At 35.4% G+C, this 24,322-nt stretch overlaps 1 protein-coding gene across 1 annotated transcript in view; it reads right to left on the reverse strand.

Annotated features, from left to right (window-relative positions):
- Positions 1–2,836: 2,836 nt before the first annotated feature.
- CCDC181 (coiled-coil domain containing 181) overlaps positions 2,837–24,322 on the reverse strand; it is a 28,090-nt gene continuing 6,604 nt past the window's right edge. Inside the window, exons 3-5 of the mRNA XM_040636188.1 lie at positions 15,732–15,878; positions 5,115–5,269; positions 2,837–3,446 (exon numbers count right to left, since the gene is read on the reverse strand). Of these exons, the coding sequence (XP_040492122.1) occupies positions 3,287–3,446; positions 5,115–5,269; positions 15,732–15,878 (462 nt within the window). The 3' untranslated portion in view covers positions 2,837–3,286. The remainder of the gene's footprint in view (positions 3,447–5,114; positions 5,270–15,731; positions 15,879–24,322) is intronic.

The raw sequence follows: 24,322 nt of genomic DNA on the forward strand, positions 1-24,322 counted from the left end.
AAAAAAAAAAATTACGCTAAATAAATAAGTCAGAAACAAAAGGACAAATAGTGTAGGAACATGAAATAATCAAATTCATAGTCACAGAAAGTAGAATAGTGGTTCCAGGACATCAAGGGAAGGCAGAATGAAGAATTTTTATTTTTCTTAAAGATTTATTTGTCAGAGAGCAAGAGAGAGCACAAGCAGGGGGAAGCGGCAGGCAGAGGGAAAAGCAGGCTTTCCACTGAGCAAGGAGCCCGATGTGGGACTCAATCCCGAGACCCTGGGATCATGACTGAGCAGAAGGCAGATGCTTAACAGACTGAGCCACCCAGGTGTCCCCAGAATGGAGAGTTCTTAATAGACACAGACTTTCCATTGGGATGATGAAAAATTCTGGAGATGGAAAGTGGTGATGGCTGTACAATATGAATGTACTTAATTATACACTTTAAAAATGGTCAAAATGGTAAGTTTTTTATATATTTTATCACACAAAAAAATTGTGCATACACTCATAACTACAAACTAATGGCAATGGTTGGTTGAAGAGTGTCAATAATAGTAATAATAGTTAACTGAGCTAAACAAAACAAACAGAAATCTCAAATCAACAACCTAACATTATACCGTAAGGAACTAGAAAAAAAAGAGCAAACTAAGCCCAAAGCTAGCAGAAGGAAGGAAATCAAAAGTAGAGCAGAGATAAACAAAACAGAGAACAGAAAAACAGTACCAAGGAAATCAAAAATTGGTTCTTTGAAAAGATCCACAAAATTGACAAGCCTACAGCCAGACTAAGAAAAAAAGGAGATGCAAATGACAAATTAGAAATGAAAGTGGGGAAATTATTACCAACCTCAAGTTAAAAGAAAAGAAAGGAATAACTGTACTTAATAACTATAACATAAACTAGATGACATGGACAAATCCCTAGACATACATAAATTAGCAAAACTGACTCAAGAAGAAACAGAAAATGTGAACAGACCTATAACAGATTAAATCAATAATAAACTTTCCAATACCATATATTTTTATGAACATAGATGAAAAAATTCCTCAACAAATTACTAGCAAACTGCAACAGCATAGCAAAGGGATCATACACCATGACCAAGTAGTATTTATCTCAGGAATGCAAGGGTAGTTCAACACAAGAAATTCAATGTAATACACACACACACATATACAATAGAACAAAAGAAAACCATGTGGTCATTTCACTTGCTACAGGAAGAGCATTTGATAAAATCCAACACCCTTTTATGATAAAAACACTCAGAAAAATAGGGATCAAAGAATAGGAATAAGTAGAATAGAGGAATAAGAATAGAACATCCTCAGCTTCATGAAGAGCATTTATGGAAAACCCCACAGCTAACGTCATACTCAATAGTGAAAGACTAAAAGCTTTCCTCCTAAGATCAAGAACAAGACAAGAATGCCCACTTTCACCACCACTATTTTACATTATACTGGAAATCTTAGCCAAAGTAATCAGTCAAGAAAGAAAGAAAAGGGATCCAATTTGGAAAGGAAGAAGTGAAACTATCTCCATTTGCAGGTGATATTATCCTATATATAGAAAATTCCAAGGAATCTACAAACAAAACAACAACAACAAAAAAAAAAACTGCTGATAAATTCAGCAAAGTTGCACAGTATATCGATACACAAAATTCATTTGTGTTTGATTTTGAATATACAACCCAAAAGCAAATTAAGAAGACAATTCCATTTGCAGTAGAATCCAAAAGAATAAAATATCTGTGAATAAATTTAACCAAGGAGGTGAAAGACCTGTACAGTGAAACTGCAAAATTTTTTGCACTAAGTGAAAAGAAATCCTGTGTTATATGGACTATGAGAAACAAACTGAGGGCTACAGAGGGGAGAGGGGTGGGGGAATGGGATAGACCGGTGATGGGTAGTAAGGAGGGCATGTATTGCATGGTGCACTGGGTGTTATACACAACTAATGAATCATCGAGCCTTACATCGAAAACCGGGGATGTACTGTATGGTGACTAACATAATATAATAAAAAATCATTATTAAAAAAAAAAAAAAAAGAAATCCTGTGTTATGGATTGGGAGACAATTTTATTAAAACGGCAGTACTACCCAAAACAATCTGTAGATTCACTGCAATCTCTCATCAAAATTCCAACAGGCTTTTTTGTAAAAAGTGGAATATTTAAATCTCAAAACTGGTTCTCATTATTAAAGGTAACTTTAAACAACACAAGACTAGTTATAATGAAATGTTAAATTGTCTGGTCTATGCTGAAAGTGCTATAAGAAGTTGAGACAGGATTGAATAATTCTCTGTTTTCTCATTTAGGGTCAAGTGATTAAGGTACAAATACCCAGTTGATAAGAACTTTGTCTTTTGAAGCTTTAACAGGACAACTACAGTGATTCTCCAGCCTCCATCACACTTGGAATGTTTACCTTTGTCTTCCAACCTTTAAAGACCCTTACACATACCAAGAATACTGTTCCTCTACACATCAGATACCTGTATAGTCTTAAATATTTCACAATGTCTACCAAGGTCTGTAAATTTTATAATATGCCTAAAAGAAAGGATTTGCGATTACACAGGTCAGAGTCTGGGAGCAAACTGCTCCCTCTATACCTGTTTCCTCATCTGCAAAACAAGACCAATAGGGTTGTCATAAGGATTACATCAAATTATTTATGTAAAGCACAACAGTACCATGATTATAAACTCTCAATAAGAGCTAGTTAATTTTGTAATATACCAAAATTGGACACATAATTGTCACTATCTTCTTTCTTTAAAGAACAGGAGGAAGTAAGCCTACCCTAGTTCTTAGCTTGCCACAGCTATTCAAATTCAAAGTTGCCATAGACAGGATTTTGTATAAGGCCTTGAACCAGGCTTGTTTAAGAGGTCACACCTTCAGCTCCAGGAAAATGTTCTACTGCCATCTTTTTTTAATAATAATAGAAACTAAGAATAGAAATCTGTTCCTTTCTTGTGTTCTTTCCAGCTAGAAATGCTAAAATAATTTAGAAGTAAAGGAATCTAGAGTTCATTTATTGTTCAATTTGCGGTATGGACTATGAGATGGTAGAACACAATACAACACTGCGAGAGAAGAAATTTATTTTGTTTAGTGTTAAAAAAAAAAAAGAAATTCACTGTCAGTATTGCCAAAAGATAAATAGCATTTCCATAATTTAGAGTATGACCAAAACACACAGGCCATTAGAAATGATATCCAAAATTTTGAGGATAGCAGCTTCCAAACGAAGTACTTAATAGATACTTTCAGTTATAATGATCAGTAAAACGAAAAGATTTGGCTTCTGACATATACAGGTGGCTCTGTAACTGTTTAGAATGCTTTGCTTCTAGTCGGAGCTGCTTAGTTCTCTCTCTGACAGCTTGCTGCTCTGCTAGTTTTTCAAACCGTTTCCTTCGCAACCATCTGTAGAAAGAGACGTGATCAGATCTGGTGAGTACCGACGTGAATACCCTTCTTGCTATAAAGTTATTGCTACAGACTATTAAAGGAAGTTGAATTTCTTTACACTGAAATGCTGTAGGCACAAAAAAATTTACTAAAGTACTAACGAAAGTTTCAGGCTTATCCCTTAGGCTCACACAAGAAAACACAGTCACGTTTGCAATCAAATACTTTATGTTTGCCTTAAAATGAGACTGCCAACTAAAAAAACTGAGTTTTGAGTAATAAACGCAGTATTTTACATGTGATATAGGTCCTATTCTCTTTTAAATATGATATTCTAAGCAAACAAGTATTTGATAGATTCCAATTAACTTATTTTTTGCAACTAACTGTATTCCAAAACATGACTCGATTGGGTTAAGAATCCCAGCGCGCAGAAATGTTGCCTTGCTCCTGTTGGTAGGGACGCTGTGAGCTCCTGCTTTTTGGTGCATAAAACGGTTCTTCCCTAAAATGGAAATAGAAGCCTAAGCATAAAAAAACACCCAAAAAAGGTGAAGGAAGAATCCACATTCAAACAAATTTAAGTCTATAAACCTTGCTTAGGTAAAATAACTCAAAATAACTGTACACACAGGAAAGTGCCTGCGGTGCTCATGGGTATATACCGTTGTTTTCAGAAATAACCCTCAACAACTAAATGTGCCAGAATAGAAGAGACTTAAGCATCATAAGCCAGTGTTGTGTGGTCCCGAATTGGACACTAGTTTGAGCAAATTAACTGTAATCATTTAGGGGTCCATTGGGAAAATATAATTATGGGTTGCATATTACATGAGATCATTAATAAAACTAAGCGGATTACAGAATAGTATACACATATGATCTCAATTTATATTTTAAAAACTATAATGTATAGAGAAATATCTAAAAGACAGTGATTTCTAGGTGATGAAAGTGTGACTTTTCCCCCCTCCATTTCCACAATTCATATTTACTGCTTTTCTTATATTTATATGTGTTTTGAAAAAAAAAAAAAAGGAAGAAAGAAGCAAAGAAACAAAGAAAGATAAAGACAGGAAAGAAAGAAAGGAACTTCAAGCAACTGGATTCAATATTCACTACCTCCCCCGAGGGTTGCTGGCAAAATTATGAAACCAGTTCTGTTTTCTCACAATTAGTCAGGTAATATTAAGTCTGAACCAGGTAACTGAAAAGATCAGGTTTGCCTTAAATTACCATAGTATGTACCCAAATCTCTTTTTCAATTTGGTCTATACAGATCTTCCTTCTCAGCCTGACTGTCTTTATAGAAAAATATTTCTTGGGAAATGCAACTCTTTATTCAGTTTTTCTGAAGAGTGTGTAGGAGTGGCTGTACACTATCTTTGGCCCAAAATGAACAAAATAACTAACAAATTAATGGTAGGCGATCAAAGGTTATGAGACTGGTAAAATATAAAATAATTTTGGCATTGAAAATATCTTGAAGAAACAAAGAATGGTATATAGATATGCAAAATATGGAGCTAAAGAGTTGTCTCACACAGTTTTAAAAGCGTGAATTTAAAATTGAATAGATATGTAATATAAAAGATAAAATATTTTGTGGGGTTTATTGACTACCGAGCTCTCTGAAAGGACGGTGAAGAGAGGGGAAGCATGCCCGCCTGGCCTGTGACTTACTGTTTAAAGGCCCGCTCGCGGCCCTCTGTTCCTTTAAGGAAGAATAAGCATTCCTCTTGCTTTCGTAGTTCTTCTGTCTTTCTTTCTTTCAACTGCTCTTCATGCTTTTTTTTAAGCCATAATCGAAACGCTTGCTGTGGATCTCTGTTTTCCTGCTGATTACAAAAACAAGCTTTGTTTAAATAAACCAAAACTACTTTTTGAGGCCCTGCCTATAGGCCACTACAAGAATACATGTTCCACTCATCAATTTTTCCAAAAGCCAACCTCACTACCTGCACTCCTAGCAGCCAAACAAAAATATATTACCTTGAATCAGTAACACTGATTGACCTCTGTCAGAAAATTCTACACTGAATTCACCGCCATCTGGCATCTTTCAAAACTTACTGAGGTAATCAATAAATGAAGGTTTAAGTGGAGTGATTTGCAAACTTTTCAATGAGGAGCCCTTTCACAAAATAATTTTTTACAATGGCACACACACAAAAAAATAAAACAGGGTTGAAGAAAGATTGGGATAAACATTATGAATGGAGTTGAGGTCTTTGTAGCAATTCCTGAAGGAGCTCCCTGGAATGCAGTTTGAAAACTAATGATCCAACACTCCTGTTATTCATCCTTTCTTTTAAGTTCTACCTTTGTTTTTAACTTTTAAGGGCATCTAACTGCCAAGCCCATCTCCAAACTGTAATTACTCTTATGGAGGGTGGCCGTAAGAATTTGCAGCCATAAAAACTTGCTCATAACAGCCACGATGACTTTGTCATAAGTAAAAGCTAGTGGGAGTAGCTTATTGTATGGTTCCTCGAACTTCATGATGGATATTATCTTCAGGGAATTTTCAAAAGTTGAAAGAGCTCTTATTTGGGACACATTTGGGCCTAGGGGAAACCATGCCTCATTATTTGGATGGCTGGCTAAAACACAAAGGAAAGGATACATTCATTTAATATTTTCTCGAAATATAAGCTCGATGATAAAGAGGACCATTTCCTACATCTTGCATTTTCCTTTTTTTTTTTTAAGATTTTATTTATTTGAGAGACAGACAGAGATAGCGATCAAGAGAGAGAGAGCATGACGGGGGGAGGAGAGGGAGAAGCAGGCTCCCAGTGGGGCTCAATCCCAGGACCATGGGATGATGACCTGAGCTGATGCCAGATGCTTAACTGACTGAGCCACCCAGACGCCCCTGCATTTTCCTTTATCTATTACTCACATTGCCAAGTATGTTCCAGTTTAATTTCTATAATTTATGTAACTAGGTAGGATCTTTGATGTACAATGCTGAAGTCTGTGAAGATAACCCACGGATGACCTAAAGGATCATTGCTGAACACCTAGAAGTCTGGGAATGGCTGGAAGTGACCAAAAAGTGTTCATTCTGGAATTACAGATCAAGAGAGGCAAGGATTCAGAGGTGAACAGGATTGGTATCTCTGTTCATTTATTCATTCAGCAGATATTTATAGAGTATCTACTACATAGAGTATCTATAGGCACATAGGTACTGGGTGGCTTCAGTGAAAAACACAAGATTCCCTCTCTCCTATAGTCTGTGATTGCCCTGTCCAATGTAGTGACCACTAGTCACAGGTAGCTATTTAAATAAACTTAAGAATGCAGTACCTCTGTCACATTAGCTACATTTCAAGAGCTTAATAGCTACATTGTGGCTAGGGATACTTCACTGGACGGCGCAGATACAGAGTATTTCCATCATCCCAGAAAGTTGTATTGGGCAGTGTGTTATGCTAGATGAGGAGAAAGGTGATATGCAGACAGAAAGCGAGGGAGTAAGTTATCGGATATCTGGCAATAGAGTATTTCAAGCAGTGGTTCTTAACTGGTTATCATCCCAGGACTCAGCACAGGAATAGGCCAAAAAGCCCCTCTCCCATTCTTTCCCTGGAAGAGGTCCATCTGCATACTTGAAAAACTGCTGCTTGAGGGTCAGGCTTCTAATTTAGAATGCATCTAAAGGCTAGCTTTCATCCTCCCCAAGGACCGAGATAGCTGTCGACACCTCTGCTGCTATCTCTCGGTACCTGCTCCAGGTAGCCAGGATCTCCCAGGAAGGAGATTTACAACATCTGCTGTACCCAAATTTTAATGGCTGCACCCAAAGAACAGATTCCTCGGTCACCTGGTTCTGATATCCCCTGGAACTTCCATTCATGAGTCCCACAAGATGGTAGCAATCAAATAAGTAGATCTTAATGGGCACAGGAATACCCCCCTGCAGATATACACCTGCGCCCAGCACAAACGGAACAGGAAAAAACACCCATCTCCCAGTTTCTCCTTGGAAGGGCCTTAAACACATACCTTCCCAGCTGTGCCAGAGGGTCTGGCTTCCATTTAGCCTGGAAAAATACACTACCTGGCAAAGATGTCTAGCAGAATTGATGAAAAATAAGAGCTTTTCAGACAAACAAAAGCCAAAGGTATTCATCACCACTCAACTGCCCTTGTAAGAAATGTTACGATGAAAGGAAAGGATGCTGATTAGTAGCAAAAAAATATATGAAAGTATAAAATTCACTGGCAAAAATAAATATAGAGTTAATATCAGAACACTCTAATGTAATGGTGGTAGGTAAATCATTTATAACTCTAGTATGAAGGTTAAAAGATAAGAGTATTAAAAATAACTATAACCACAAAAGACTGTTATAAATACAAGATGTTTATGAAAGTCTCATGGTAATCATAAAGCAAAAACTTGTAGTAGATACACAAAAGATAAAGAGCAAAAATCAAAGCATACCACTACAGAAAATCATCCAATCACAAAGGAAAAGAATAAGAGTGGAACAAGGGAACAAAGTAATTACAAAACAACCAGAAAACATTTAATAAAATGGCAACAGTATTTCCATACCTATCAATAACTACTTTAATGTAAATGGACTAAAGCTGAATGGATATAAAAACAAGTCCCAATTACATGCTGCCTAAAGAGACTAAAGTCAGCTTTAGGACACACAAAAACTGAAATTAAAGAGATGGAAAAGATATTCCACATAAATAGAAACTAAAACAGAGCAGGGGTAACTATACTTATTTCAGACAAAATAAACATTAAGCCAAAACAACAACTTGTATGGTATTACCATAAAAAACAGATGCATAAATTAATGGAACAGAAGAGAGAGCTCAGAAATAACCTTATGTGTACATGGTAAATTAATTTTTAACAAAGTTACCAAAAATAAACAATGGGAAAAGGACAGTCTCTTCAATTAATGGATTTGGGAAAACTGGATTTACCATAATCCATAATTACTGGATTATGCAAAAGAATGAAAATGAACGTCTACCATACACTATACAGAAATGAACTCAAAGTGGATTAAAGACTTGGGTGTAACCTGAACAAATCCTAAAAGGAAACATTAGAATAAGCTCCTTGATATTGTTCTTAAAAACATTTTTTTTTTTTGGATTTGAAAGCAAAGGAAACATAAACAAAAATAAACAAGTGAGAGGACAAACAAAAACTTCTGCTTAGCAAAGCAAACCTTCAACAAAATGAAAGACAACCTGTGGAATGGGAGAAAAGATGTGTAAACCACATATCCAATAAGTCAGCATGAAAAGATCATCAGTATCACTAATTATCAGGGAAATGCAAATCAAAATGACCATGAGCTACTGTTAGGATAGCTATTATCAAAAAAGAAGGGAAGGAAGGAAGGAAGGAAGGAAGGAAGGAAGGAAGGAAGGAAGGAAGGGAGGGAGGAAGAGGGAGGAGGGAGGGAGGGAGGGAGGGAAGGAGGAGAGGGACGGAGGGAAGTTGAATTCATAGAAAGAGTAAGAGTAGTAGTTACCAGGGGCTGAGGGGTGGGAGAAATAGGGAGAGGTTGGTAAAAGGATACAAACTTGCAGTTGTAAGATGGAAAATGTCTGAGGATCTAGTGTTTAACATGGTGACTATAGTTGATAACACTGTATTATATAATTGAAATTTGCCAAGAGAGTAGAACTTAATCTTTTTACCAGAAGAAAAAAAGGAGTAAATATGTGAGGTGATGGACACGTTAATCAGTTTAATGGGGAGAATCCTTTCACAATGTATATGTGTATCAAATTATCATGTTGTACACTTGAAATATCTTACAATTTTGTCAGTTATACCTCAGTAAAGCTAAAAAAGAAAAAGACTTAGATCACATACACAAAAATGTAAACTTAAACAAAAAACAACCTAAATTCTGTGAATGGGCTTAATAGTAAACTGGATGCTGCAGAAGAAAGTGTCAATGGCTGAAGACAGATCAATAGAAATTATGCAAACTGAATAAAGAAAAATATTTTTAACTTTTTAATTTTAACAGAACCTTAGTAATATGTAAAATAATAGCAAGTCTTCTAATGTATGTGAAATTGGACTTCCAGAATAAAAAGAGCAAGAAAATGGAGAAAGAAAAAAAAAAGTAAAAGTAATGGCAAAAATTTCCTACATTTGGTACAAACATCAAGCTACAGATCCAAGAAGCTCAGCAAAGCCCAAGTTAGGCAAATGCAAAGAAAAGCATATGATATATTATTCATATAATAAACTGCTGAAATCCAAAGCCAGAAAAAGTTTATAGCAGCCACAGAAAAAAAGAACATTATGTACAAGAAAGCAATGATAAAATTTACAGCTGACTTTCAAACCAGAAGCAATGGGTGTCAGAAAATCACCGAATACCATCTTTAAACTGCGGAAAGAAAAAAAAAACTAGTCAGCTCCAAATTCCATATCCAATAAAAATAAATCCTTCAAAAAATATATTTCTGATACATTCAGGAGATAAATACTGTAATCCCTAGAGCAATGAGTTTTTAAAATGATTCAAAGAGGCATAGCTAAGAACTTATGGAAAGCTTTACTGTAAGGAAATAAAAGGGAATGTTTTTTAAATACTTGATAAATCCATAACAAGGCAGAAAAAGTTGACTAATGGAACGAAAAGGAAATGGAACAAATACAAAACAAACATCAAGAAAGTAAACTAAAACCTACCAAATCAATAATTACAATTAAATACAAATAAACTCCAATTGGAAGGAGTAGATCTCTGGATTGGGAAGATCCAGCTATAAGCCGTTTGCACAAGTAAGTCTTTAAAGATAGATAAATTGAAAATATAAAACGTGATATAACAATGCGAATGTTAAGTATAAGAAAGCTGGTATGGCTTCAATAACATCAAACGAAGTAGACTTCAAGCTAAGAGGGACATTTCATAATGTGAAAATGTCATTAATCGGAAAGAATAGAATCATAAATGTATATACATAATACTTTAAAATGGATGAAGCAAAACCCAAAAGAACTAAAAAGAAAATAGACCCAAACACAATGATAGTGGAAGGTTTAACCCCAATTTCCCAGTAATTCACAGAACAATTGGGGGAAAATAGTAAGGATACAGATTTAAACCGCACTATCAAGCAACTTACCGCATTGACATGAATACAACACTAAATCAAACGCAGAATACAAATGCATGCAAGTGTCCATGTAGAGTTCACCTAGAGAAATGGACCATGTGCATACATGTATGCATATGTGTGTCTATACATTCAGCACACACATGCCATCGGTATATATCACTGACCAGGAGAAGCAAAGTTCATAACAAAGATGGAAAGATACTTTAACTGTCCCCTAAAATGGCAGTAAAAATTCAATCACCTAAAAAGTTTTTTTAATCCAATGTAAAATAGGTCATTCCATCATTCATATATTCTGAAGGCATTTTCTAGAAACTATAACTCAGATGACACGGATACACAATGTCCCACAGAAATAACTAGCAAAATACACTTATTATCACAATGCATTAATAAGCCAAATCAATCAATTGCCAAATTACACTATTGCTCAGCTTTGGCAGTAGACAAAATTCACAAAAGTTCTTCAGAATACTATTCATTTTTTATATAATTTCTCATTAAAGTTAATTTTTGAGGAAAAATGAAAAATAAACATTCCAAAGGGAAATCTATAATCATGATGCCTTCTAACATGAAAATGTTTTGAAATAAATTCTGTTCAGTATGGTTCATGTTTTTAAAGAACACAATTCAAAGTTTTTATTTATAATCTCCAAATAGAACATAATAGAACGCTGAAGTGTACATTTATCTTTACAAATACCCAATAACAATATTATGTTTGGCTGAATGCCATGAGGTCTGAGGGCCCACCAGCCCCTGGGAAACTATTAGCAGGGCACTCACAGCTGTGTTTTTCTTAGTCACTGAAACATAAGGTCCTCTCGTGTCTAAAACTTTTCAACATTACAGCAATGTGCTGTGCCTCTACCCACCCAAGCCTGAATTCCCCACCTCCCTCAAAAACATTTCTAATTTATTCCTTCTAATTCCCATTCAATGATATAAAAACTCCCAAACATCTCCATTCTCCCAAGCTACCTGCCCTTAAACCTCCTCTTTTACCCAAATCCCGATTCTTCCCCAAGACACAGTTTTCCTTTCCCCAAATAGACTCTGCATTTTCTGCCATACTTCAGATACCTCACAGGTCAGGTGAAGAAGTCAGTCCAGTCTTCACTCCTTCATGCACTTCCGTCTACTCTTCTAAGTAAAGCCACACGCATTTGATATTTACGCTGTTTGGCTCCATTAATTTAACAACCTCTGGTCTCTGGCTCAGTGCTCCTCTCCATCCTCATCCCAAGCAATCGAACTATAGGAATAAGTTCACAGTTTTGTTTTATTTTCTCATCTTCTAGGACTTTCTCCACTGTACTTGCCATCCAGTCCTTAGAGCCAGATCCACATCCCCACAAACTACTTCGTCTTTGAAGTCACTAATCTTATTCTCAACACGAACCATCAAACACATCTCTCCAGTCAATTTTCAGCATCTTCACCTGGATGTTTCGTAGGTACCTCAAACTCTGCAAGTGAAAAAGTGAAATACAGTTTCCCCCACTCGGTGTATTATCCTCTACTGCTCCAGTGAGTGGCACCCCATCCACCAAGCTGCTCAGAAGAGAAACCTGGTATATGCTCCTGACTTCTCATTCTCACTCACACACATATCTAATTAATGACAAAACTCCTTCAGTCGATACTTGAAAACATGTCTTAAATTACTCACATCTTCCTCCCTCCCTGCTTCCCTCTTCCTCTCCTGTTATAATTCTAGCCCAAGTCACTATCATTTCTCACCTCATCGACAACTCTATCTGCTTTCTAATTCTCTCCCTGCCTCTGCTCTTGCCCCCTTCAATCCATGCAGTCATAGTAATGCGTCTCTACTGCATCACTCCTCTGTTTAGACGACTGCAGTGGCTTCCCGTAACAGGACTAAATACAAATCATTATAGACACCAGCATGCCACATGATGGGATTCCTGCTCCCTCTCCAGATCCTCTCACGCTTACCAAGTTATTTCCTGTCTCAGGGCATTCTCGCATGTTCTCTTGACCTGAAACAAATTTCTCTCAGCCTTGGCCTAATTTTTACTCCTACTTTCACTAACTGAGAAAAATCTTTCCTGAAGTATCCATACACATTTATTTCCCTCATTGTGTTCTCTCATAGCTCCTTTCATTTTCATTGCACCCATCACTATTTGTAACTACAAATTTATTATATATATTAGTTTTTCAATCCCTACTAGCTGAGTTCTGTAAAACAGAGACTAAACCTAGTTTGCTCAGGAGTACATTTTCATGCATGGAACAGCATCTGTCATATAGGAAGCAGGTAAACAATATTTATTGAATAGATAAAATTTTTTAATTGGCATTTCTTTAATTCTAACAAATTTGTATTTTTTTCATATACTATGGCCATCTGTATGCATTCATATGCAAACTTTCTATTCATTTCCTTTGCCCACTTTTCTCATCAGATAATTCAAAAGCTTTACTTTAGTAATATAAATATTAATAGTAACAATAACAATTATGACACCTACTTAAAAAATCCCTGCCAGCTTTTAATGGAAATTACATTAAATATAATGATAAACCTGGAGGAACTCAAATCTTTATAGTATTTAGTCAATCCATGCAGGAATATCATATTTGTTTCCATTTGCCAAAGAACTCTATACTATATAAATAGTATATATTTATACTATTTATCCCACCCATCCAGAAATATTATATTTGTTTTCATTTACCAAAGTCATCTTTTTTGTCCTTTGCAATGCTGTATTGTACTCTCCACAGAGATCAGACACATTCCTGTTTAGCTCAAAGTATTTTATATATTCCTATATTCCTTCTCATTTTATATTTTTCTATGAGGTTTTTGCTATAGGAAGACTATAAATTTCTTATGTTTATAATGTAAATATCCACTCTGTTAATACTTTTACCTCGTTTACTTTTCACCTTAATAAATTGGCTAGAACTCTTCGAACGAAGTTATTTAATATAGAGGGGAGACTTACTTGTTTCTAACTTTAACGGGTATACCTATAGTATTTCCTAAGATAGTACTGATACTATTTTTGATACTTCATTAGGAATTAAAAAAATAAATTATAGTAAAAATAAATACCTTTTCTCTATCTTTCAAGATAAACATATAGTCTCTTTTTATCTACCTATTGATGTGATGGATTATATTAATGAGTTTGTTATTATTTATCCATAATTTCCTTCCTAAAATAAGCCCTACTTGGTTATAGTATACTGTTATTTGACTACACAGTTACACCCAAATTTCTCAATATTTTCTCTTTTAGTTTATGGCTTTTGTGTCTTGCCTCAAAAGGTACTGCCTGTCCCAAGATTTTAAAAGCTAAAAATTTCCACAAATGGCATAGTAAACAATGTAAAAAATATATCATATTGTCAGTCTAGGAAAATATATTTATGACAGATATAATAACAAAGGATTATAATCTCTAATATACAATGCAAGAAGAAAAATAAAACTGAGAAAAAAAGAAAAGACTGCAAACAGGAAATTCACAGAATATACACATGTTCATATGTACTCATGTATATGATTAGTCTGAAGAAAAATTAAGAAGATAAACCACACACAGTGTTAGTCAGGATGTGGCAAACACTCACTCTCACATACCGCTGAAGGGACTGTAAATTGACACAACTTTTGGGAGGTTAATTTTTGTACATTTAACCAAAAATTTCACTCTGGACATTCAATAAGTCATAAATTCCACTCTTAAGAAACTCTCCTACAGAATGAATATGTTCACTACAGCACCGGTAGTGACTAGAACAATACTGGAACCAACCTAAATACCCACGATCGAGGACTCAATAAGTTATCTCTGAACAGAATACTATGCAGCTTTTGGGGTTTTTTTTAAAAGATTTTATTTGTTTGTTTATTTACGTATTGAAAGAGAAAGAGAGAAAGAGCATGAAAGCGGGGATGAGGGGCAGACGGAGAGGGAGAGAGAGAATCTCAAACAGACTCTCACTGATGGGAGTCTCAATCTCACGACCTTGAGACCATGTCTGAAATCAAGAGTTGGACACTTACCCGACTGAGCCACCGAGGCACCTCCAACTATGCAGTTATTTGAAAAGAAATATCTAAGTGTAAAGATGTAGAAATATATCCATGATGAATTAAGTGGGGGGAAAAGAGCAAGGTGCATAATAGATTTTTGACTTGTAAAATTGTAAATATAAATAACACTTGGAAGACTTGCACCACACTGCTAAAACTGGTCATCACTGGGAGATGAGCCTGGATAGGGCATAGGATTAAATTTTCAATTTTTTCTTCATATGCTTTTTAGAAAAGATAGTAGGGATATGGATTACTTTTTTGCTTTCTCCTTGATTTTGTTTCACATCTTTTAAAATTAAATAATTTGGTATCTTTAATTTGTTAGCTTTCCTGTAAGATTTACATAAATCTATTCTTTTAATTTTTCTGAGTATAGTTGACATATAATAATGTTACATTAGTTTCAGGTGTATAACAGTGTTTCACCGTCTCTAAGCTCACCATGAGTGTAGCTACCATCTGTCACCATACAACACTATGACAATATCACTGACTATATTCCCTGTGCTGTGCCTTCTATTCCCATGATTTATTCATCATAACTGGAAGCCTGTGTCTCCCACTCTCTTCACCCATTTTGCCCATCCCCCTACTGCCACTTTCTTCTGGCAACCATCACTTTGTTCTCTGTATTTATAGGTCTGTTTTTCCTTTTTGTTTATTCATTTGTTTTGTTTTTTCAGATTCTACATATGAGTGAAACCATACGGTATTTTTCTTTTCTCCATCTGTCTATGTCTGTTCTTAAGTAAGACCATTCTGTAGGGTTTGTGGGTGTGTGCGTGTGTGTGTTATCTTTGTCCTATTTTGAGTATCAAAGTTATACTATCCTAAAAAAACATATTGATAGTTCCATTTTCTGTGCTATAAAAGTTTGAATAAAATAGTAATCATTTGATTTTCATGAGCCTTCTTAGAATTTAATTGTAAAGTCATCTCTATGGTGCCTCTTTTGCAAGGGTCATTCTTGGACCACTTTTTCTACTTTCTCTATAGGTTCTTATTCTGATATTCACATTCCTTTCTGTAAGTAAATTCAGCTTTCATATCTGTATACTTATTTTTCATAGAGAAGTTTCACTTACTCTGTTATTCATGTCTTCGATTTGCTTTGCTCGCTGAATTCTCCTCATTTCTACGATCTGCTCTCTTTTCTTTTGCAACCACGCTTTAAATACCATGTCATTCTCTTTTTTCTTTTCTTTCTCTTCTTCTATTTTTCGTTGCTCTTCCTGGTGGAAAGAATATCAAAAGACATTCATGAAAGGTGAATAAAACTGTGTATGAGTTATCAGAATAAAGAGACATATTTTGACATCTGAAATTAGCATTCTCTGCTCCTAAAACTTTCCATCTAAAAATTGGGCTTCTCTAAAAATATAGGGACTCTAATTTGCTTAGGAGTAAAATGAAGATTTATCAGATAAATTAAACTGCAGGGATAAATTCTACAACTACATAGATGTACAATACATGTGTGCTGTTCAGGAATTCCTTGAATCTCCCCTTCATTTCCTAATTTACTTTTGGAATTAAACTCCTTAAATTGCAGCTATGCAAGAGGAAAAAAAAAAAAAGCCACCACACTCTAGAAGCACCATATGCTTCCATAAATGTTTGAAACATTTTCATGTTATTGTTAAATTTGTTAATTGTAATTAATGGCATTGTGGTTATAGAAAATGCTATAATCATTTAGAAATATATATTAAAATGTACAAGTGAGCAATGATACGCTGCCTAGGACTTACTTTAAAAATACATCAGCCAAGAAACAGAGAAAATGAAGCATATATGCCAAAATCTCAATGACTTTTAAATCTGGGTGATGGGGACACAGGGATTATATGTGTTTGAATTTTTTATTATAATGTTTAAAAATATTTTTCAACTGGTATATATTCACAAAATAACATTTTTTTGCTATCAGAAAAATATTTAGACAGTTAACTATAGAACAAAATGAATTTTTATATGAATTATTCAACGAACGTTATAAAAGGGAGTTTCTTGAAGAGAGGTACTTAAATCAGTTGTACAGAGCTATAAAACAGTTACTAGGAGCAAAGCAGCATGTCTTAGTGGAAATCGTACTAAGTTAAAAGTGAGGCGATCTGGGTAACAATCATACCGCCATCAGACTATGTCAGTTTGGGCAAACCACTTAACTCCGTATTCTCATCTACAAAATGGAGTGATATTAGTGAGTTCTTAAGTCTCTTCTAATACCAAAATTTTATCTATGTAAATGAACTGAATTATACAACCCAACTCTCTTCAAATGATGGGATTCAGAGCTCTTTCCTTATATTTTGACAACATAGCAAGTCTTTCTAATTCCTTCTAATTGAACAAAATGTAACAAGGACTGGAAAACTTCTATCCAATTAACAGCACAGACTGTCTTTTTAAATACCTATATGCTGTTAAAGTATATATAATTTTGTGACAGAATCCTGGTGATAGTCTCCTTTTAAAAATTTATACACATTATGTAAATAAAAATGAGGATTTCTATTAAAAAATACCTATATACTATTTCTAAGCCCTAAAAAAGCTTAAAAAAATGTAAATTTATCAAAGGTTAAATTTTACATTTATTCGTAATTTTCTGTTTATAAAAAGGACCTTAGATACTGTGAAAGGTGAAATAAAATCAATTCACTTATATCAAGGTATTTTAAAATGGAGCCAGTGGCTGTTAGGATGTGGGCCTTATTGCAAATCTTCACTGTGTATAATCACGAACTTTTGAACTGAGCCAAGCAACCAATATAACAAGGATTCTACCAGTACCTGCAACCTGCTACAGTAACGGACTGTTTCTTAGTGATAGCCTTAGCAACCAATTATATGTAGCCAAGATTAATTTTCTGCTGTCAACACCAAACAAAATTCTTTTTGTAAATAACGTATACAAGCATTCCTTTTTGTCTTTAAAAACTCTTGACTTTTTGTTCCTAGTGGACATAATTTGAGTTGCTGTACTCCCAAAATGCACCAAATCTTTGCTCCCCAAATGGCCTTTCTGATAATTCAAATAAATGCTCTTATTTTATTTCAGTTCTGCCTCTTTTCTCAGTTGACAATACCTTGCACAAATATAGACAGTATGGTATGATGATTATCTTTCAGGGAACATTTAGACATATTACACAGAAGATATCAGCCAAAGTACAGCTAATGCAGTTGCCAAGGGGAACAATGAAATGATGCACTTAGGATAGATAGAGTCTAGCAGCCCAACCCAGCAAATATTTTCTTGGGCATAAACAAGGACAGCCTTCCCCTGAAACCAACTAAAAAATATGTAAAAGCCTTAGCATTTACATGCAATCTTGAGCAAGTATATAAATAATAAAGACCATGCCTTGACCAAGTACATAAGCAAAGGGAAATTTAGTTCTGAGGATCCTGACATGAGAAAAGTACATCCCAGCACCAAGAGTAAGTGACACCCAGAAAAGAGGATCAAAGTAAAAACAAAACTATTTATGAGCCACGGCAGTTAAAGATTTACTTAGTTCATTAGTGAAGACCCTGAAACTTTAGCCTCTTATATAACATTTATAGAAATATACAAATATACATGTATGTGGGTATATAGCAACATTATATGGTTCAGTCATTCTCAAATATTATTTTGAATTGTCACAAAGTTCTGTGTTAGCAGATCCCTTTAAGTATTGTTACATACCTAAACCAAGTAAACTGTATCTGCCTGTTACAGTGCAGACAGTAGTGACCAAGTAAGCTAAACTTTCAGTGTGCATTTTTTCCGATTCCTGCCTGGGTATTCTATAGGTTACACACTCCTACTAACTTTTGTTTTTCACCTTTTTCTGGTAATATGGATTCCTTAAATGCCAGAAATTTCCCTGATAATCCCTACATAATTCCTACACCATTTCTCAACAGATGCCAAGAAAACAGATTTTGCCTCCAAGTTTGCTATAAACAGGCTGAGTGATTTTTAAAGTTAAACTTCTAGACTATAGTTGTCTTATCTGTAAAAAAGATCTTTAAGGATCCTTCTAATTGTAGAATTCTATTTACCTGTGATTCTACTAGGTTTGGGATTTACAGTCATTTTGTGGTTCAGCTTAATACCATCAGGTATCGAGTAAAACAGAGAACTGGGGCACTGATTTAAGTAATTAGAAAAAAGTCACCAGCATATTTAGTACCTGGAATTTTCATTAATAAAATAGAGTTTTATTTAAAAGCTATCAAAAAAGATTCAAAATGAAGTAAGTATTGCTAAGAAAGTCACTCAAAATAGAGTTAAAAGGACCCTGAGGAAGTAGGACCAATGCAGGTCTCCTCCTGTTCAATTCTCAGAACAAGGGGAACTTTGGACTCTTGTCAATTGCATTCCAAACTCCCTCCTTCTACTTTGGACTGAAATAGAGATAATGTAAGTATGTATTATCTAAATAGGGAATTGTGTAGTAGATGGTCAGTTTAAACTATCTTTCAAAACAAGTTTTTGTGGCTTTTGTCTTCATAAGCCTGCACGCCCTGCTGACAAGTCAGAACACTTTCCATTTGGGTTGACCCTGTTTCCCAGGTTGCAATCCCTAAGACTCCAAACAAATGCTCTGGTTGTTTCACAGCCTCTTCGTCTTGACCAGCATTACTTGGCATAGTTGGTAGGATCCAGAGTGCCTGAACTCTGTCTCTGGTACCAAGAGTCCCCTGCAATCTGATGTATCCTTGGTGGCTTCGAGTCACAATGATAAATCCTCTTGGTCCTGAACCTCCGCCTTGGTCAAGGTTCAGGCCTTTATTTGGGTGTCCTCTGTTGCTGGCTTCCATCCTCACTCATTTTTGAGGGGAGGATTCTATCTTCACTCATTTTGAATGGAATATTTGGGTATCAGGCTCTTGGTAAGTACTCAATTATGGGAAATAATTCTTCAAAGGAGCTTCTAATCAGCCCCCTACTGCAACTCCTGCAGTATTTTTGTTAAGGAATATGGCCCTTCTTGCTGTGAATTTTCCCCATTGGATCAAATTACCCAAGATGATTTAAAACTTCATCAGCCAAAACGGGCACTTTTGATATCCTAAAATTAGTTCACTTTGTATGCACAACTGGAAAAGGGTTATAAAGACAATCAAATGGGATGCCTATTTCAGTTGGTACCTGGAAGCTTTTAAACATATTCAGGATTCTAAAAATCTCTTCTTTACAAAATACCATTTCTAAATTAACTGAAGCAGACAAACAATTTTAAAAAGACCCATCCTCTTTTGGGTCTCAGGCACCATCTTCTTCTCTTTCTCCTCTTCCTTTGTCTCTGGTCATGCAACAGCCATCCTGCACCAAGGTCCTGCCTCTGGAACCGTCTTCCTCTTTCCCTCTGCACCATCTTCACTTCCGCTGTATCCTCCTCCATTTCCTCATTCCAGTCTTCTTGCCAGAAATCTGGGGAGAGTTCTAAAAGGATCTTCACAGCACACAAATAAAAATGCTTAGTAAAGACTTCGGTCATCTTAGCAGTTAACAACCTTAAGTTAGTCCATCTGCCGGAACACAATTTGCATCCAGCTATCAGTTTTGTACCTGACTCATGGCATGAATTTTAAAATGACACTATCAGGTTTCTGTCTATATCTATCAATATGTCTACGTATGTATGTTACAGTGATATGATATTTTCTCTCTCTGTTGGCATTGCCAAAGTTAACTTCTAAAAGAGCTCTATTTAATTGGCTTAAAGACAATGAAGTGCTTACCTAAATTAAGTATTCCAAAAATTCCCAGAAATAGAAAAAACACTAACCCAAATGTTTTTCAAGGTCACATGATCTGAGATGATCTTTGATAAATAAATGCTAGTTTAACAGAGAACACACTGCTAGTTTAACAGAGAGGAGGTGGGTGGGGAGATGGGTTAAATAGGTGATAGGGATTAAGGACTGTACTTGTGATGTTGTAGGAAAGTGCTGAATCAATATATTATACACCTGAAACTAATATTACACTGTAGGTTAACTAACTGGAATTTGAATAAAAACCTCAGTAAGGTGGTGCAGTCAGTTAAGCACTAGGCTCTTCGTTTCGGCTCAGGTCATGATCTCGGGGTCTGGGATGGAGCCCCACAGTGGGCTCTGTGCTCAGCGTGGAGTCTGCTTGAGGATCCTCTCTCTCCCTCTCCCTCTGCCCCTCCCCCTACTGTCTCTCTCTCACTCTCTTTCTCAGATAAATAAATAAATCTTTAAAAAAGAAAAAATAAAACTTTAGTAAAAAGGGGAACCTGGGTGTCTCAGTCAGTTGAGTGTCCAACCCTTGATTTTGGCTCAGGTCATAATCAGGATCATGAGATCAAGCCCCAGAGGGTGGAGCCTACTTAAGATTCTCTCTCCCCCTCCCTCTGGCCCTCCCCCTGCTCGCACATGTGCCTGCCCTGTTTCTCCCACTCAAAAAAAAAAAAAAAAATTTACTAAAAAAATTTTTAAATGCTAGTTTAAGTTTGCTAGTTTAATAAAAACAGGAATGTTTTCAGCTATCAGCATTAGACACAATGGAGATACACAACTTTTTCTACCGGAGTTTACTTAATCATAAAATCTCAGGTTACCTCTTTCAAAACCTGTCAATAAAAGAAATAATTTAACATGATGATTAGCTGTTTAATGTTCTAATCCAAGTATAATTGCTAAAAACAAGTAATTTAAATAAATTTAAATGAGATCAAACTTTATGCTAAGTTAAACTAGATAACAGATGTTCACTGCCCATCTAGATCATTTCCAAATAATAATATACTGAGATATTGATTGTTAAACCTTGTTTATTTAGTTTTGGCTTTAAAATTTTTTTACAGAGAGACAAAAAATATATAATATTTAGGTCTATTTAATAAACAAATATGCCAAAAAAATTAAAATTACTATGAGGGGGGAATATACTTCTAGAAACTATGAAATGATGAAACATATTTATAAATTTGCCAGTACACAATTGTTTGTTTCTTAGGTTTTACTAGGAATTAAGAATTGTAAGGGTTGAAAATTCTAATTGGTATTTGTGAAAATAAAACTACTAATATTCAACAAAGACGACAGAAAATGACTGTATATGAAAAGCAGGCAAGGAAAGCAGGGTGTGTGTTTTGGTTAAAGAAGGTATGGGAAATGCAAATGCATTTTGTTGACAGAAATGAAAGTGATTTTGTCCTAAAGCTGGTTATCTCACAAAGAGAAAGAACAACAGACAGACTCAAAATGGACACAGAAAGTTGTAAAAGGTTAATAGGAAAGAAATCTTGGAACAGGAATTTTATGTGTAATCAAGTTTTCCAAGATTAAAATGAATTTATTTAAAGTTCAGTTTCAATATCAAAAGTACACTAGTTCAAATTTTTGGTTTTCTCCGTTAAAAGAACAAAATTTTCTCACATTGTTGGCCTGCTCTTCATAACAGATTGTACACAAAGTTTCTTTACTTCTAATGTCATCTGCCTAGGAAACAGATTCTGTTTCGTCTTTATCACATCTTTCATTACTTGGGAAAGCTGCCTCTTCTCTAAGAGGAACAGCTAAGGCTTTTGTAGCTATGTGTAATCTTCTGTATTTGTCCCTGAAGATTATTTTGGTTAAATGGATAATTAAGTATTGTTTTATAATTTTCTGTGATCCTATTGGGTTAAGTGTCCAAACCTTTTGATATTTTTTACAAACTCCCCAAAATCAACTTCTAAATAAGGTCTTTTTGATCTGGAAAATACCATAGGACCTATTAGGCCTATTTGATACGTTAAATCACATGGGAAGCATTGTCAAATAAGAAATAATACTACACTTTCTTCCTGTAACATCTGTATAGGTATACATTGTTCCAAAAATTGTATGAAATCCCTAGGAAGCTGAGTATTTCCTAATATAATGTTATCAGTCACCATTTTAAAATGTATGTCACAAAAATAAGCAACTCCCATTGCAAACTCCACTATCATACTCATCATACTCAGCGTCTGTCTCCTAGTATATTAACCTTTTGTGAAACCCTCTTGCTGTCTCCCCCAAACCCTGCTACTCTGTTACCCTTACCTTCAGATGACAGGGACATCTTCCGTTACCACCTGGACCCTTTGAAATATGGCAATTGGATTTTGTCCAGCTGCTACCATCTCAAGAACTATGTTTTGTAATGGTTTGTATGTTTGTATGTTTTCTCACTGTTTGTATGTTTTCCTAGTCATAGAGCTATGGCCTCAGCTCTATGGTAAATATTATTGGAGAAAATAATTCCAAACTGAGGAATACCCTCAGAACTTCACAATGACTGAGGGAGCCATTTTACAGGACAAATATTACAGGCCATTTGCCATATCTAGCCAATATTACAACATTTTCATTGCACATACCATCCCCCATATTCTGGCACTGTAGAACAATCAAATGGAATAAAGACCCAATTGACAAAACTTATTGAATCTTTCTATCTGCTTTGATCTAAAGCCCTTCCCCTGCTATTATTTAACCTAAGATCCACTCCATTTGGTAAACACTAATTGTCTCCCTTTGAAATCATTACCAGAGCACCTATGAGGATGGACCAAGGAATCTGTGAGCCTGCCCTACTGAAAGGAAATTTCCTAATCTATTGTAAAGATCTTATCAAGATCCTTGGAAATAATAACAGCCTCACAGAGCAATCTTTTCCCAGCACACTCACAGGAGACAAAGATCTTCAACATTATATCTCCCACCCGGAGATTTGTTTACTGGAAATATCACCTTCACAAGGATGCCCTCCAACCTCACTGGGAAGGGCCACATCAGTTATTGTTAACTAACACCTGTGCTGCTAAATTTAAAGGCATTGACCTGTGGATTATCATTTCTCATTAAAAAAAAAAAAAAGACATCTTCACCTGACTGGACATCCCCACCCACTGGAGATCTCAAACTAAAAATCTCTAGACCCACTCAAAATCAACCATTTGGACAAGGAGTACATGGCACCTGTACCAGGCTTGTATAACTTCACAAAAGACTCCTACTAGGTAGGAGAAGAAGGGGAAGAAGAAAGGGGGGTAAACAGAAGGGGGAATGAACCATGAGAGACTATGGACTCTGGAAAACAAACTGAGGGCTTCAGAGGGGAGGGGGTGGAGGATCTGGATAGGCCGGTGATGGGTAGTAAGGAGGGCACATATTGCATGGTGCACTGGGTGTTATACGCAAATAATGAATCATGGAACTTTACATCGAAAACTAGGGATGTACTGTATGGTGACTAACATAATATAATAAAAAAAAGATTAAATGAGTTAAAGTATGTAAAAAACAAAAACAAAAAAAAAGACTCCTGCTAATGCTTAATGTTCATGAAATATTTTGAATAATTCTTTTTGTAGTAGGCATCTTAGCACTTTTGTTAATCCTACTTGTACCCAGTGATTTTGACTACTTGAGTTTGTTTTTAAAACATGAAATATTTTCTGATCCTGCTTATTATTACCCAAAGCAGAGGAACTAAGTGGTAGAGAAATGCCATAATTCAAATAACCCAGACCATAGCAATCTCTATCTAGTAACCTTTCTGGCTGTTGAGTACATCATTCTCAGCCCACTAGGGAAGATCAGGAGACTCTCGGTCATCTCATTTATAATTTCACTTTTCTCCCTAATTTCACTATAAACCAGATTGTCCCCTCTGACC

This window comes from Ursus maritimus, unplaced genomic scaffold, assembly GCF_017311325.1.
Source record: "Ursus maritimus isolate PB19 unplaced genomic scaffold, ASM1731132v1 scaffold_2, whole genome shotgun sequence".
NCBI lineage: Eukaryota > Metazoa > Chordata > Mammalia > Carnivora > Ursidae > Ursus > Ursus maritimus.